Source organism: Nicotiana sylvestris, chromosome 6 (genome assembly GCF_000393655.2).
Source record: "Nicotiana sylvestris chromosome 6, ASM39365v2, whole genome shotgun sequence".
NCBI classification, from domain to species: domain Eukaryota; kingdom Viridiplantae; phylum Streptophyta; class Magnoliopsida; order Solanales; family Solanaceae; genus Nicotiana; species Nicotiana sylvestris.
Genome location: NC_091062.1, coordinates 32,319,973 through 32,337,847, shown reverse-complemented (window position 1 = coordinate 32,337,847; position 17,875 = coordinate 32,319,973). Strand labels below are relative to the sequence as shown.

Genomic DNA, 17,875 nt, shown 5'->3' with positions numbered 1-17,875 from the left:
AAATTAAATCGAGAAAAAAACGACTTAATTGGTTTGGTTTGGTTCTAATATTTGAAAAATCGACTTACTTGGTTTGATTTCTTTTTAGGAAAAAATCGATTCAAACCGAAGACATATAAAAGACTTACAATCAAAGAAGAATTCGCTTGACTCTCGAAATCCAAACACCGTCACATAAATTGGGACAACGGTCACCTCATAATATTAGATTTAGATGAACTTATACGTAGCGATAGTCAATAAAGATTTATATAGCTGGCTCAACTTGCTTGGAATTGAGGCATGATTGTTATCGCAATAATGTATCTTAACCGATTATAACATGTTGTTTACTTAATCTTTTAATTTACCAAATTATGCTTATCATAAATAGTTACATGTTGTTATAAGACACGCTTTAACATATAACAACAATAACAACAACAACCAGTAAAATCCTAGAGGTGGGGGTATGAGGAGAGTAGCGTGTACGCAAATCTTATCCTTACCCCGATGGAGTAAAGGAGTTGTTTTCGATAGACTCTCGGCTCAAAAAGACGAAAAAGACGAAAAAAGACAATATATCAGTAAATAGTAGAAACACAATAACAATTATGAGTAAATAAGGCCCGGTGCTATGAACATGCTTTTAACATAATAGAGTAAAAAATACTGTACGAGTAATGGTGTAAAAATAACTATATATAGTTAGCTTACAAAAGTTAAACTCTAGTTGAAGTACCAAAAAAGTATCAAGAAAAAGATGAGAATTGAAGGTCTTATAGTACAAAGTTTGTAAGTATTTTGACATTTTTTAATCTAATGGTAATTTAGGTATACGAGTCAAGTATAAAGGTATGGATGGGGGCAGCAGAAGAGCAGGAAACTGTTGTTCCTCTGTACTTGTAAATAATGATTCTAGAAATTAGAACGTTAGCTTATAAACGTAAATATAAATAAAAAAACAGAAATTAATTCGAGCCCACTGAATTCACAGTGTTTCCTTAAGGAATTTAATCCCCTCCTAGTACCCAAGGTTATAGATTATTTCCTCCCAGGATAGAACGAATTACACACTGGTGTAGCGGTACTTCAAACCCCAGTGTTTCAGCGAACACAAAGTTCGGCAACAAATCACACTTATGGATGCTTTGTTTGTAGTTAAAAACAATGCAGAATAAGGAGGACAACTCAGAAGTCGAATGGAAATTCTGAGAGGAAGGAATGCAAAGTATAGCCAATGTTGAATTCTTACTGAAGAGAATATCAAATTGCAATTCGTTTTTCCAGTGTATACGCAGTGTATACAGAGTGTATATCCAGTATATGCAGAGTGTATATCCAGTGTATACAGAGTGTATATTAAGTGTATACAGAGTGTTTCAAGTGTTTTTTCCGATGTGTTCTTCTTTCTCTCCAACTTATGCTCTATTTATAGCAGTTATTTGAGAGAAATCCGCCCCTTCCATGGTGCAACAAGCACTAGATCATGGAGAAAGCACTTACATGGTGGTATATACACTTGCTTGGTGGGAGGAACACTTGCACCATTGTGGGAGGTGCACTAGGTTGCTTATTGTATTGTGTTGCAACACAATACACGGATTGGAAAATATCCGTTACAAACACGGATTATATCACGTTAATATTCACTATTAACAAATAAATTTGGTCCAAAAATTAATCGATCGATCGATCATTTGACCAAATCCGAATCCAAATCCAAATCCAAATCTCATTTCCCATTCACTCTAATTTTAAGACTATTTCATCTTAAACAAAAACTCAACAATCCCCCACATGAATGGGGAATGGCTATATCACGGAAGTATGCATGAAAAACTTGTGTGATTTGCAAACAAGAATTAATTGCATCTGGATAAGTAGGTTTCCCTTTGAACTTTCCGTAGTGAACTTATGTCGGATATACTCGGTCAATCGGTAGATTTGATATCTTTGAACCGTCGAACTTTAGTGTATACCTAGACAACCATAAGTCACACAATCAATCCCTTAACCGTCTTTGGTTCTCATTGTTGTGTTCGTTTCAGCCATGAACACTGCCTGGTTTCATAAGTGCGTAGAGAATTGGCCTTGCAAAATTCTCCTTGAAGCGGCTAACACTTCACACTTACATAGGTGATTCCTAAACGTGTCATCCCGTAGATACACTATTTGATATACCATGTATCAAATTTAGAAATCATTAAAAAGCCTTAATGTTTTATCCTTGGTACTGAACATTGTCTCATCACGAGAATGGACTAAAACAAATTTTGTTGACAATGTTGAACCGTCATTAATGACTTTGTTTGATCTCCTTGAACCTAGATCTTGGGATCTCCAGTCTTCTAGGTAGAGTTACCGCCACAATGACTTGTTCTCGGCCATAGTCCCATTCCCCTCGATGATTTCTCAACTACCTCTCTAGTTAGGCCTTTTGTAAGTGGATCTGACACATTATCACTTGACTTTACATAGTCAATCGTGATAATTCCTCTAGAGAGAAGTTGCCTAACGGTTTTATGTCTTCGTCGTATATGACGAGATTTACCGTTATACATAACGCTCCCAGCCCTTCCAATTGCCGCTTGGCTATCACAGTGTATGCATATTGGTGCCAACGGTTTGGGCCAAAATGGAATATCTTCCAAGAAATTCCGGAGCCATTCAGCTTCTTCACCGGCTTTATCTAAGGCTATGAACTCAGCCTCCATTGTAGAGCGGGCAATACATGTTTGTTTGGACGACTTCCAAGATACCGCTCCTCCACCAATAGTGAATACATATCCACTTGTGGACTTCGAATCAGTTGAACCGGTGATCCAATTTGCATCACAATATCCTTCAATCACCGCAGGATATTTACTGTAGTGCAAATCAAAGTTTTGGGTATGTTCTAAGTATCCCAAAACTCGTTTCATTGCCATCCAGTGAGATTGGCCTGGATTGCTCGTGTATCGACTTAGTTTACTTATAGCACAAGCTATATCTGGTCGTGTACAATTCATGATGTACATTAAGCATCCCAACACACGAGCATAATCCAATTGTGATATGCTTTGGCCTTTGTTCTTTGCTAGTGCAAGATTTACGTCAATTGGAGTCTTTGCAACTTTAAAGCCCAAGTGCTTGAATTTTTCAAGTACTGTCTTAATATAATGAGATTGTGACAATGCCAGACCTTGAGGAGTCTTTTGGATCTTAATCCCCAGAATTAAATCCGCAATTCCCAAGTCCTTCATATCAAACTTGCTAGTTAGCATACGCTTAGTAGCATTTATGTTGGCAATGTTATTACTCATTATCAGCATATCATCCACATATAGGCAAACAATGACTATGTGATTTGGAACATTTTTAATGTACACACATTTATCACATTCATTTATCTTAAAACCATTTGACAACATTGTTTGGTCAAATTTCGCATGCCATTGTTTGGGTGCTTGTTTTAGTCCGTAAAGGGACTTAACAAGTCTACATACCTTATTTTCTTTACCTGGAACCACAAACCCTTCAGGTTGTTCCATGTAAATTTCTTCCTCCAACTCTCCATTTAAGAAGGCCGTTTTAACATCCATTTGATGAATTTCAAGACCATACACTGCAGCTAATGCTACTAACATCCGTATGGACGTAATCCTTGTAACTGGGGAGTATGTATCAAAGTAGTCAAGACCTTCTCGTTGTCTATACCCTTTGACAACAAGTCTTGCCTTGAATTTATCAATAGTGCCATCATCTTTCATTTTTCTCTTAAAAATCCATTTAGAACCCAAAGGTTTATTTCCAGGAGGAAGATCAACCAATTCCCATGTATGGTTGTTCAATATGGATTCTATTTCACTATTGACTGCCTCTTTCCAGAACAATGATTCCGAAGAAGACATAGCTTCTTTAAATGTTCGAGGCTCATTTTCCAATAAGAAAGTCACAAAATCTGGTCCAAACGAAGTAGACGTTCTTTGACGTTTACTACGTCTTGGATCCCCCTGATTAAATGTACTTTCTTTTGTTTCTTCCCGAGGTCATTTAGATCCTTCACCAATCGACTCGCATTCCTTTTTATACGGATATATATTTTCAAAGAACTCAGCATTATCTGATTCTATAACCGTATTATTATGAATGTCGGGATTTTCTGATTTATGAACCAGAAATCGATATGCTTTACTATTAGTTGCATATCCTATGAAAACACAATCAACTGTTTTCGGTCCTATTTTTACCCTTTTGGGTTTAGGAACTTGCACCTTTGCCAAACACCCCCACACTTTAAAATAATTCAAGTTGGGCTTCCTTCCTTTCCATATTTCATATGGAATGGATTGTGTTTTACTATGGGGTACTCGATTTAGTATTCGGCTGGCCGTAAGAACGGCTTCCCCCCACAAGTTCTGTGGCAAACCAGAACTTATCAATAATGCGTTCATCATCTCCTTTAATGAACGATTCTTTCTTTCCGCAATCCCATTGGATTGGGGCGTGTAAGGGGCTGTTGTTTGATGAATAATTCCATATTCTAAACATATTTGTTCAAAAGGAGATTCATATTCACCACCCCTATCACTTCTTATCATTTTGATTTTCTTGTTAAGTTGCGTTTCAACTTCATTTTTGTATTGCTTGAATGCGTCTATTGCTTCATCTTTACTATTAAGTAAGTAAACATAGCAATATCGAGTACTATCGTCAATAAAAGTTATGAAATACTTCTTTCCACCGCGAGATGGTATTGACTTCATGTCACAAATATCTGTGTGAATTAAGTCTAAAGGATTTGAATTCCTTTCAACCGACTTATAAGGATGTTTAACATACTTAGATTCCACACATATTTGACATTTTGATTTTTCGCATTCAAACTTAGGCAATACTTCCAAGTTTATCATTTTTCGCAAGGTTTTATAATTGACATGACCTAAACGTACATGCCATAAATCATTTGACTCAAGTAAGTAAGAAGAAGCTGAAGTTTTATTATTAGTTTCAACAACTATTACATTCAGCTTGAAAAGGCCCTCAGTAAGGTAACCTTTTCCTACAAACATTTCATTCTTACTAATCACTACCTTGTCAGATACAAAAACGCACTTGAAACCGTGCTTTACAAGAAGTCCAGTAGAGACTAAGTTCTTCCTAATCTCGGGAACATGAAGGACGTTGTTCAAAGTCATGACCTTGCCAGAAGTCATCTTGAGAAATATCTTACCGTATCCTTCAATTTTTGCTGTAGCAGCATTTCCCATAGAGAGCGTCTCTTCGGGTCCAGCAGAAGCATATGTAGAAAATGCTTCCCTCACAGCACAAACATGGCGAGTGGCTCCAGAATCAATCCACCACTCCTTTGGGTTTCCTACCAGGTTGCATTCAGAAAGCATGGCGCACAAGTCATCAACATCATCATGCTTTTCTACCATGTTTGCTTGACCCCTTTGCTTGTCTTTCTTCCGAGCACGACACTCCGTAGATTTGTGTCCGGTTTTCTCACAGTTGTAGCAGTTTCCACTGAACCGCTTCTTGCTTGGGTTGTATTTCGGACCAGAAGCCTTCTTTCTCTTTTTGTTATCTTCAACAATATTTGCTCCCATTATTGTTGAATTTCCACGGCCTCTTCTCTCAGCAGCTTTGTTGTCCTCTTCGATTCTCAATCGAACAATGAGATCTTCAAGGGACATCTCCTTTCGTTTGTGTTTCAAATAATTTTTGAAGTCCTTCCACAATGGAGGCAACTTCTCAATTATTGCTGCTACTTGGAATGCTTCATTGATGACAAGACCTTCAATGAAAATTTCGTTAGTAAAATTACTAAAAAATTTACTTTCAATATCAGTATTTATTTGAAACATACCTTCAGCAAGTAGATCATGAATAATCACTTGCAATTCCTGGACTTGGGTAATAACAGACTTGCTATCTACCATTTTGTAGTCCAAAAATTTTGCGGCGACGAATTTCTTCATCCCGGCATCTTCAGTTTTGTACTTCTTTTCAAGTGCATTCCACAATTCTTTTGACGTCTCCACGCCACTGTATACATTATACAGATTATCCTCCAGTCCGCTAAGAATATAATTCCTGCACAAGAAGTCAGAATGCTTCCACGCCTCAATCACGAGAAAGCTATCATTCTCTGGAGTTTCATCTGGAAGATCAGGAACATCTTCCTTGATGAACTTCTGTAGACATAACGTAGTCAGGTAGAAGAACATCTTTTGCTGCCAGCGCTTGAAATCCATCCCGGAAAATTTTCCGGGTTTCTCTGCCGGTGCCAACGCCGGAGTTCGACTTGTCGATGCGTTGGCAGTCATCATCGGAACAGCTTGATTTTCGTCATTCGCCATTTTTACTGTAAAGATGACACAATCAAACGTTTAAAACTGGAGTGAAAAATCACGTAGATTTTAATCTCCAACAAAATGTCACGAAGGCTTTAAAACTGGAGTAAATATCACTGAGATTTTAATCTCCAACAAACCGCCACGAAGGCTTTACTCTCCAAACGGGAGTACACAAAAAACCACAAAGGTTATAGTTTCCAGAATAATAAAAGTAACACAAATACAGAAATTAAATTATTAAATTATTAAATTCCTTAAGATTGTTGTTCCTCTGTACTTGTAAATAATGATTATGGAAATTAGAACGTTAGCTTATAAACGTAAATATAAATAAAAAACAGAAATTAATTCGAGCCCACTGAATTCACAGTGTTTCCTTAAGGAATTTAATCCCCTCCTAGTACCCAAGGTTATAGATTATTTCCTCCCAGGATAGAACGAATTACACACTGGTGTAGCGGTACTTCAAACCCCAGTGTTTCAGCGAACACAAAGTTCGGCAACAAATCACACTTATGGATGCTTTGTTTGTAGTTAAAAACAATGCAGAATAAGGAGGACAACTCAGAAGTCGAATGGAAATTCTGAGAGGAAGGAATGCAAAGTATAGCCAATGTTGAATTCTTACTGAAGAGAATATCAAATTGCAATTCGTTTTTCCAGTGTATACGCAGTGTATACAGAGTGTATATCCAGTATATGCAGAGTGTATATCCAGTGTATACAGAGTGTATATTAAGTGTATACAGAGTGTTTCAAGTGTTTTTTCCGATGTGTTCTTCTTTCTCTCCAACTTATGCTCTATTTATAGCAGTTATTTGAGAGAAATCCGCCCCTTCCATGGTGCAACAAGCACTAGATCATGGAGAAAGCACTTACATGGTGGTATATACACTTGCTTGGTGGGAGGAACACTTGCACCATTGTGGGAGGTGCACTAGGCTGCATTGTTGCTTAGTGTTGCAACACAATACACGGATTGGAAAACATCCGTTACAAACACGGATTATATCACGTTAATATTCACTATTAACAAATAAATTTGGTCCAAAAAATTAATCAATCGATCGATCATTTGACCAAATCCGAATCCAAATCCCATTTCCCATTCACTCTAATTTTAAGACTATTTCATCTTAAACAAAAACTCAACAATCCCCCACATGAATGGGGAATGGCTATATCATGGAAGTATGCATGAAAAACTTGTGTGATTTGCAAACAAGAATTAATTGCATCTGGATAAGTAGGTTTCCCTTTGAACCCTTTTACAACTGGTTTATTTTATTGTTTTCAAGAAATTTGCTAATTTCAACTTAGAAACAGAATGTCCAAAGCTGGTGATGTTTGAACAGAGACTCTGTATCTATAAGTCGCTTCCTACTTCAAAACAAGTTTATCAAGCTTATTTGGAATTCAAGAGAGGCTGGGCACATTCTTAAGTAAATGGTATCGGTTACAACTTTCATCTGATCCAACGTTTCTATTGGTTCATTCTAGTTTTTTTAGTTGTCTTGGAACATCAATTGGGGGAAAAAACAAGAAAATAGATATTTTTATTGAGATTTTTATCATAACGGTGAGGTGTGAATCAACTCGATCGTGCTTGTCACAATTAGTGCATCATGAACCTGCTATGTATTTCCCACCAGTACAGATATTGAGTAACTTTACTTACAAAGGCATTTTTCTCGAGCCGTACGAGGAGAACGCCTCCTACACATTTCTGGGGAGGGGGTGACCTTTTTGTTGTAGTTGTTTCCTGTATAGTACTTCTTATCTGGTATAAATATGGAATGATGGAAGATCAAGTTTTAACTTTTCCACTCTTAGATATATATTATCATCTTTATCAGCTACCTACAGCAGTAACATATGTAAATATAAATGATATAACTGAAACAAAAATTAATTCGAGCCCACTGAATTCACAGTGTTTCCTTAAGGAATTTAATCCCCTCCTAGTACCCAAGGTTATGGATTATTTCCTCCCAGGATAGAACGAATTACACACTAGTGTAGCGGTACTTCAAACCCCAGTATTTCAGCGAACACAAATTTCGGCAGCAAAGCACACTTACAGTTGCTTTGTTTGTAGTTTTAAAACAATGCAGAACAAGGGAGGAGAACTCAGAAGTCGAATGAAAATTCTGAGAGGAAGGAATGCAATGTATAGACGATGTTGAATTCTTACTGAAGAGGATATCAGATTGCAATTCGTTTTTCCAGTGTATACACAGTGTATACAGAGTGTAGTTTTAGTGTATACAGAGTGTAGTTTTAGTGTATACAGAGTGTATATCAATTATATACAGAGTGTATATCAATTGTATACTGAGTGTTTCGAGTGTTTTTTTCTGGTGTGTTCTTCTTTCTCTACAACTTCTGCTCTATTTATAGCAGTCATGTAAGAGAAATCCGCCCCCTCCATGGTGGAACAAGCATTAGGATATCATGGAGGAAGCACTTACATGGTGGAATGAACACTTGCTTGGTGGGAGGAGCACTTGGCCATGGTGGGAGGTGCACTAGGCATCTTGTTGCTTTCTTGGTGCAACACAATACACGGATTGGAAAACATCCGTTACAAACACGGATTATATCACGTTAATATTCACTATTAACAAATAAATTTGGTCCAAATAATTAATCAATCGATCGATCATTTGATCAAATCCGAATCCAAATCCAAATCCAAATCCCATTTCCTATTTACTCTCATTTTAAGACTATTTCATCTTAAACAAAAATTCAACAATCCAAAACTCAACAATACCCCACATGAATGAGGAATGACTATATCACGGAAGTATGCATGAAAAACTTGTGTGATTTGCAAGCAAGAATTAATTGCATCTAGATAAGTAGGTTTCCCTTTGAACTTTCCATAGTGAACTTATGTCGGATATACTCGGTCAATCGGTAGATTTGATATCTTTGAACCGTCGAACTTTAGTGTATACCTAGACAACCATAAGTCACACAATCAATCCCTTAACCGTCTTTGGTTCTCATTGTTGTGTTCGTTTCAGCCATGAACACTGCCTGGTTTCATAAGTGCGTAGAGAATTGGCCTTGCAAAATTCTCCTTGAAGCGGCTAACACTTCACACATACATAGGTGATTCCTAAACGTGTCATCTCATAGATACACTATTTGATATACCCTGTATCAAATTTAGAAATCATTAAAAAGCCTTAATGCTTTATCCTTGGTACTGAACATTGTCTCATCACGAGAATGGACTAAAACAAATTTTGTTGACAATGTTGAACCGTCATTAATGACTTTGTTTGATCTCCTTGAACCTAGATCTTGGGATCTCCAGTCTTCTAGGTAGAGTTACCGCCACAATGACTTGTTCTCGGCCATAGTCCCATTCCCCTCGATGATTTCTCAACTACCTCTCTAGTTAGGCCTTTTGTAAGTGGATCTGACACATTATCACTTGACTTTACATAGTCAATCGTGATAATTCCTCTAGAGAGAAGTTGCCTAACGGTTTTATGTCTTCGTCGTATATGACGAGATTTACCGTTATACATAACGCTCCCAGCCCTTTCAATTGCCGCTTGGCTATCACAGTGTATGCATATTGGTGCCAACGGTTTGGGCCAAAATGGAATGTCTTCCAAGAAATTCCGGAGCCATTCAGCTTCTTCACCGGCTTTATCTAAGGCTATGAACTCAGCCTCCATTGTAGAGCGGGCAATACATGTTTGTTTGGACGACTTCCAAGATACCGCTCCTCCACCAATAGTGAATACATATCCACTTGTGGACTTCGAATCAGTTGAACCGGTGATCCAATTTGCATCACAATATCCTTCAATCACCGCAGGATATTTACTGTAGTGCAAATCAAAGTTTTGGGTATGTTCTAAGTATCCCAAAACTCGTTTCATTGCCATCCAGTGAGATTGGCCTGGATTGCTCGTGTATCGACTTAGTTTACTTATAGCACAAGCTATATCTGGTCGTGTACAATTCATGATGTACATTAAGCATCCCAACACACGAGCATAATCCAATTGTGATATGCTTTGGCCTTTGTTCTTTGCTAGTGCAAGATTCACGTCAATTGGAATCTTTGCAACTTTAAAGCCCAAGTGCTTGAATTTTTCAAGTACTGTCTTAATATAATGAGATTGTGACAATGTCAGATCTTGAGGAGTCTTTTGGATCTTAATCTCCAGAATTAACTTCGCAATTCCCAAGTCCTTCATATCAAACTTGCTAGTTAGCATATGCTTAGTAGCATTTATGTTGGCAATGTTATTACTCATTATCAGCATATCATCCACATATAGGCAAACAATGACTATGTGATTTGGAACATTTTTAATGTACACACATTTATCACATTCATTTATCTTAAAACCATTTGACAACATTGTTTGGTCAAATTTCGCATGCCATTGTTTGGGTGCTTGTTTTAGTCCGTAAAGGGACTTAACAAGTCTACATACCTTATTTTCTTTACCTGGAACCACAAACCCTTCAGGTTGTTCCATGTAAATTTCTTCCTCCAACTCTCCATTTAAGAAGGCCGTTTTAACATCCATTTGATGAATTTCAAGACCATACACTGCAGCTAATGCTACTAACATCCGTATGGACGTAATCCTTGTAACTGGGGAGTATGTATCAAAGTAGTCAAGACCTTCTCGTTGTCTATACCCTTTGACAACAAGTCTTGCCTTAAATTTATCAATAGTGCCATCATCTTTCATTTTTCTCTTAAAAATCCATTTAGAACCCAAAGGTTTATTTCCAGGAGGAAGATCAACCAATTCCCATGTATGGTTGTTCAATATGGATTCTATTTCACTATTGACTGCCTCTTTCCAGAACAATGATTCCGAAGAAGACATAGCTTCTTTAAATGTTCGAGGCTCATTTTCCAATAAGAAAGTCACAAAATCTGGTCCAAACGAAGTAGACGTTCTTTGACGTTTACTACGTCTTGGATCCCCCTGATTAAATGTACTTTCTTTTGTTTCTTCCCGAGGTCGTTTAGATCCTTCACCAATCGACTCGCATTCCTTTTTATACGGATATATATTTTCAAAGAACTCAGCATTATCTGATTCTATAACCGTATTATTATGAATGTCGGGATTTTCTGATTTATGAACCAGAAATCGATATGCTTTACTATTAGTCACATATCCTATGAAAACACAATCAACTGTTTTCGGTCCTATTTTTACCCTTTTGGGTTTAAGAACTTGCACTTTTTCCAAATACCCCCACACTTTAAAATAATTCAAGTTGGGCTTCCTTCCTTTCCATTTTTCATATGGAATGGATTGTGTTTTGCTATGGGGTACTCGATTTAGTATTCGGCTGGCCGTAAGAACGGCTTCCCCCACAAGTTCTGTGGCAAACCAGAACTTATCAACAATGCGTTCATCATCTCCTTTAATGAACGATTCTTTCTTTCCGCAATCCCATTGGATTGGGGCGTGTAAGGGGCTGTTGTTTGATGAATAATTCCATATTCTAAACATATTTGTTCAAAAGGAGATTCATATTCACCACCCCTATCACTTCTTATCATTTTGATTTTCTTGTTAAGTTGCGTTTCAACTTCATTTTTGTATTGCTTGAATGCGTCTATTGCTTCATCTTTACTATTAAGTAAGTAAACATAGCAATATCGAGTACTATCGTCAATAAAAGTTATGAAATACTTCTTTCCACCGCGAGATGGTATTGACTTCATGTCACAAATATCTGTGTGAATTAAGTCTAAAGGATTTGAATTCCTTTCAACCGACTTATAAGGATGTTTAACATACTTAGATTCCACACATATTTGACATTTTGATTTTTCGCATTCAAACTTAGGCAATACTTCCAAGTTAATCATTTTTCGCAAGGTTTTATAATTGACATGACCCAAACGTACATGCCATAAATCATTTGACTCAAGTAAGTAAGAAGAAGCTGAAGTTTTATTATTAGTTTCAACAACTATTACATTCAGCTTGAAAAGGCCCTCAGTAAGGTAACCTTTTCCTACAAACATTTCATTCTTACTAATCACTACCTTGTCAGATACAAAAACGCACTTGAAACCGTGCTTTACAAGAAGTCCAGTAGAGACTAAGTTCTTCCTAATCTCGGGAACATGAAGGACGTTGTTCAAAGTCATGACCTTGCCAGAAGTCATCTTGAGAAATATCTTACCGTATCCTTCAATGTTTGCTGTAGCAGCATTTCCCATAGAGAGCGTCTCTTCGGGTCCAGCAGAAGCATATGTAGAAAATGCTTCCCTCACAGCACAAACATGGCGAGTGGCTCCAGAATCAATCCACCACTCCTTTGGGTTTCCTACCAGGTTGCATTCAGAAAGCATGGCGCACAAGTCATCAACATCATCATGCTTTTCTACCATGTTTGCTTGACCCCTTTGCTTGTCTTTCTTCCGAGCACGACACTCCGTAGATTTGTGTCCGGTTTTCCCACAGTTGTAGCAGTTTCCACTGAACCGCTTCTTGCTTGGGTTGTATTTCGGACCAGAAGCCTTCTTTCTCTTTTTGTTATCTTCAACAATATTTGCTCCCATTATTGTTGAATTTCCACGGCCTCTCCTTTCAGCAGCTTTATTGTCCTCTTCGATTCTCAATCGAACAATGAGATCTTCAAGGGACATCTCCTTTCGTTTGTGTTTCAAATAATTTTTAAAGTCCTTCCACAATGGAGGCAACTTCTCAATTATTGCTGCTACTTGGAATGCCTCATTGATGACAAGACCTTCAATGAAAATTCCGTTAGTAAAATTACTAAAATTTTTACTTTCAACATTAGCATTCATTTGAAATATACCTTCAGCAAGTAGATCATGAATAATCACTTGTAACTCCTGGACTTGGGTAATAACAGACTTGCTATCTACCATTTTGTAGTCCAAAAATTTTGCAGCGACGAATTTCTTCATCCCGACATCTTCAGTTTTGTATTTCTTTTCAAGCGCATTCCACAATTCTTTTGACGTCTCCACGCCACTGTATACATTATACAGATTATCCTCCAGTCCGCTAAGAATATAATTCCTGCACAAGAAGTCAGAATGCTTCCACGCCTCAATCACGAGAAAGCTATCATTCTCTGGAGTTTCATCTGGAAGATCAGGAACATCTTCCTTGATGAACTTCTGTAGACATAACGTAGTCAAGTAGAAGAACATCTTTTGCTGCCAGCGCTTGAAATCCATCCCGGAAAATTTTCCGGGTTTCTCTGCCGGTGCCAACGCCGGAGTTCGACTTGTCGATGCGTTGGCAGTCATCATCGGAACAGCTTGATTTCCGTCTTTCGCCATTTTTACTGTAAAAATGACACAAACAAACGTTTAAAACTGGAGTGAAAAATCACGTAGATTTTAATCTCCAACAAAACGCCACGAAGGCTTTACTCTCCAAATGGGAGTACACAAAACCACAAAGGTTTTAAGTTTCCAGAATAATAAAAGTAACACAAATACAAAAATTAAAATTATTAAATTCCTTAAGCTTGTTGTAGTTGTTTCCTGTATAGTACTTCTTATCTGGTATAAATATGGAATGCTGGAAGATCAAGTTTTAACTTTTCCACTCTTAGATATATATTATCCTCTTTATCAACTACCTACAACAGTAACATACGTAAATATAAATGATATAACTGAAACAAAAATTAATTCGAGCCCACTGAATTCACAATGTTTCCTTAAGGAATTTAATCCCCTCCTAGTACCCAAGGTTATGGATTATTTCCTCCCAGGATAGAACGAATTATACACTGGTGTAGCGGTACTTCAAACCCCAGTATTTCAGCGAACGCAAATTTCGACAGCAAATCACACTTACAGTTGCTTTGTTTGTAGTTTTAAAACAATGCAGAACAAGGGAGGAGAACTCAGAAGTCGAATGAAAATTCTGAGAGGAAGGAATGCAATGTATAGCCGATGTTGAATTCTTACTGAAGAGGATATCGGATTGTAATTCGTTTTTCCAGTGTATACACAGTGTATACAGAGTGTAGTTTTAGTGTATACAAAGTGTATATCAATTATATACAGAGTGTATATCAATTGTATACTGAGTGTTTCGAGTATTTTTTTCTGGTGTGTTCATTTTTCTCTACAACTTCTGCTCTATTTATAGCAGTCATGTGAGAGAAATCCGCCCCTCCATGGTGGAACAAGCATTAGGATATCATGGAGGAAGCACTTACATGGTGGAATGAACACTTGCTTGGTGGGAGGAGCACTTGGCCATGATGGGAGGTGCACTAGGCATCTTGTTGCTTTCTTGGTGCAACACAATACACGGATTGAAAAACATCCGTTACAAACACGGATTATATCACGTTAATATTTACTATTAACAAATAAATTTGGTCCAAATAATTAATCAATCGATCGATCATTTGATCAAATCCGAATCCAAATCCCATTTCCTATTCACTCTCATTTTAAGACAATTTCATCTTAAATAGAAACTCAACAATCCAAAACTCAACACTTTTTATTTTGGGATTTTCTAGAGTTTGAAAATGAAAACTCCTTTCCTTATTTGGTCTACCTACTTGAGCCGGATTAAAGGAAACTTTCACATCCGATTAGTTTTCGATCTTTTGGGAATATCTTAACCGATGAATTAGTAATTGTTGTTCAGCCTTAGGTAGATAAAAAAAATGTTTTAACTTTTTTTTTTCCTTTTAAATTTTGCATCTCATATTTTTTACTAACTTCATCGACCGTGAGGACAAGTCCTAAATGTTTTTTTTCTACGAGTTTTACATTCATGTCATACCATATTCTCGAATGTTCTTGCATATTTGATATGGAATCCATTGCACAATTGTGTCTAATAATGCTTGAAGAATAGTCTACACACTCATTCCATCTTATCTTTTCTTGATAAGAAGTATATTATTAGTTGAGTTAAATTACTTGTGATTTTAATCTCGCCACTTAACTAGTCCTTATTGGAAGAAACATGCGCATCAAGTTCAGTTTCCCAAGTATCATGAGCAGATCGATATCAATTATATAAGATCACATTAATCCTGGAATAATAGTACAATTAGATATATTTATAATAGTTATCTTTTATAACAACACTTCATAGCCAAATTTTTTTCGGAACCATTTTTAATATATATTTTTTATAATAATACTTTTTTATAGCAACCAAAAAATATCGGAACAAAATAAAGCTGTTATAGAAACGTTTTATTATATTTTTAGGTGATAAATAAAATCAAAAGAAAGTATTAACAACAATGAAAATGTTGAGGAAATAAATCAAATTTTCTCAAATAATAAAGCAATTGCTTAATTATGTCGTGAAAGTCCTAAAAAAAACACGGCATATATTTTAGGATAGTGACATCAATTGAATTTATTTTCTCCTTTCCAGATTAACAATATTGAAAGAGAAGTTCCCAGAAAGATATGGGACATTCTTGATAGTCCGAGAATGTCTTCTAACCGAACCATCCACCAGTTTCTCGCAATAAAACCTCACCAACCTATGACACCATCATTCTATTTATAGTCATCCATCACTTAGTAATTTATTTTCAACTTTAGTATTCATATTTTGGTTACATATATTTCAATAACTCAGTTCCATTTCCAACCACAATTTTTTTGGGAGCAAAATGGCTGGAGAAGTTGTTCTTTTGGATGCCTATGTGAGCATGTTTGGGATGAGGGCTAGAATTGCACTAGCTGAAAAGGGTATTCAGTATGAATACAAGGAGCAAGATTTGAGTAACAAAAGTTCACTTCTACTACAATTGAACCCAATTCATAAGAAAATCCCAGTCTTGATCCACAATGGAAAACCAGTTTGTGAGTCCTTAATTATCGTTCAGTATATAGATGAGGTTTGGAAGGATAAATCCCCTTTGATGCCCACTGATCCTTATAAGAGAGCACAAGCTAGGTTCTGGGCTGATTTTATTGACAAAAAGGTACAGTCAAATCTCTATATAACAACCTTATTTGTTCTGAATATTTTTAGTGAACTGCTGTTATATAGAACATATATTAACAAAACATGAAAATTGATTCCGGAAAAGTTTAACTTCTATAGTAAAGTGTTGTTATATAGGGATGTTACATGGGGTGACTGTATAGACATTAAAAATATCCCCTTTTAGTGTTTTTAAATAGTATTTCTTATTGGTCACTATAAAGATTTTAACTATAAATTACTACACCTTATATTTTATATAAAACTCTTTCCTTTGTTAATATGTTCCATCGATATCACTTTAATATTCGGTAGCAATTTCAAATTAAAATTAAAATTTATTTTTAGTGATGTGATTTTATAATCGTAAGAATTTTATGATATGTTTAAAATTATAAATTTTCTTTTTCTTTTAATTTTTTTAAACTTTATGGTCAGTCAAATGCATTCACAAAATGAAACATGAGGAATACTAATTTTAGTTTAATAGGTCTATAGTAGTTTTCTTTATTTTATTTCCTAGGATATTAATAGTGATTATTAATTTACACTAGACAACTTTAGACTTTCCAACATATATATTATTTTTTTCAACTTCAACTTCAAATATACAACATCATAGTTAAATTTCTAGAAATTTAACTATGATGTTGTGACAATGATTGTCTTTTTTTGGGTAAATGCAGGTATATGACAGTGGAAGGAGAATATGGACTACAAAAGGAGAGGACCAAGAAACAGCCAAGAAAGAATTTATAGAGTGCCTAAAATTGTTGGAAGGAGAGTTGGGAGACAAGCCATACTTTGGTGGGGAAATCTTTGGATTTTTGGACGTGGCACTAATTCCTTATTATAGCTGGTTCCCTACTTATGAAAAATGTGGAAATTTTAGCATAGAGGCAAAGTGTCCAAAGTTGGTGGCATGGACCAAGAAATGTGTGCAAAAAGAGAGTGTTGCCAAATCTCTTGCTGAATCAGACAAAGTTTACGACTTTGCTCTGCAGATGAAACAACGTTTGGGCATTGCTTAGAAAAATCATTTGAAACAGCTGAAAATAGGGTAATATTGTTAGGTGTGTGTTGCTGTGGTTTATGTTTCTGCTTGATGTCGAATATCACTAGTAGTTTTACTATATGTAGTTTCTGTTAAACGAATAAATGTATAAATTCTACTGATAGAATAAATGTTCTCTAGAATTGGAGTTCCATTGAAGTCTTCTTGTAATAAATAATACTATAGTTTGTCAGAAACTATTCGAAGAAAATAATTGCGAAAAAAATATATTTTGTTATTATTCCTTCTTTTCTTCTCTTTAGCCGAAAATTTATCGAAAACAGTCTCTTTGCCCTCCAGGGGTAAGGTTTACGTACACACTATCCTTCCCACATTCCAAATTCACTGGGTTTGTTATTGATGTTGTTGTTATTATTCCTCCTTTCTATGGTATCTAGGAAGAATTGAGTGATCTTTTTGTTACAGAATTATTTGTCTTAGATAAAGTCGAATGATTTTCTTTCGTTACAATCTTTTTTAGTAATTTCATGCAATAAAATTAAAGTTGAGTAATCATATATGAAATC

The 17,875-nt window shown here is 36.1% G+C and overlaps 1 protein-coding gene across 1 annotated transcript; it reads left to right on the top strand.

Annotated features, from left to right (window-relative positions):
- The first annotated feature begins 15,886 nt into the window (after nt 1–15,886).
- LOC104210456 (probable glutathione S-transferase) lies at nt 15,887–17,461 on the top strand. The gene is made up of 2 exons (XM_009759356.2): nt 15,887–16,292; nt 16,981–17,461. Exons 1-2 carry the CDS (start codon nt 15,978–15,980, stop codon nt 17,323–17,325), a joined length of 660 nt encoding a protein of 219 aa, XP_009757658.1. The 5' UTR covers nt 15,887–15,977; the 3' UTR covers nt 17,326–17,461.
- The last annotated feature ends 414 nt before the right edge of the window (nt 17,462–17,875 follow it).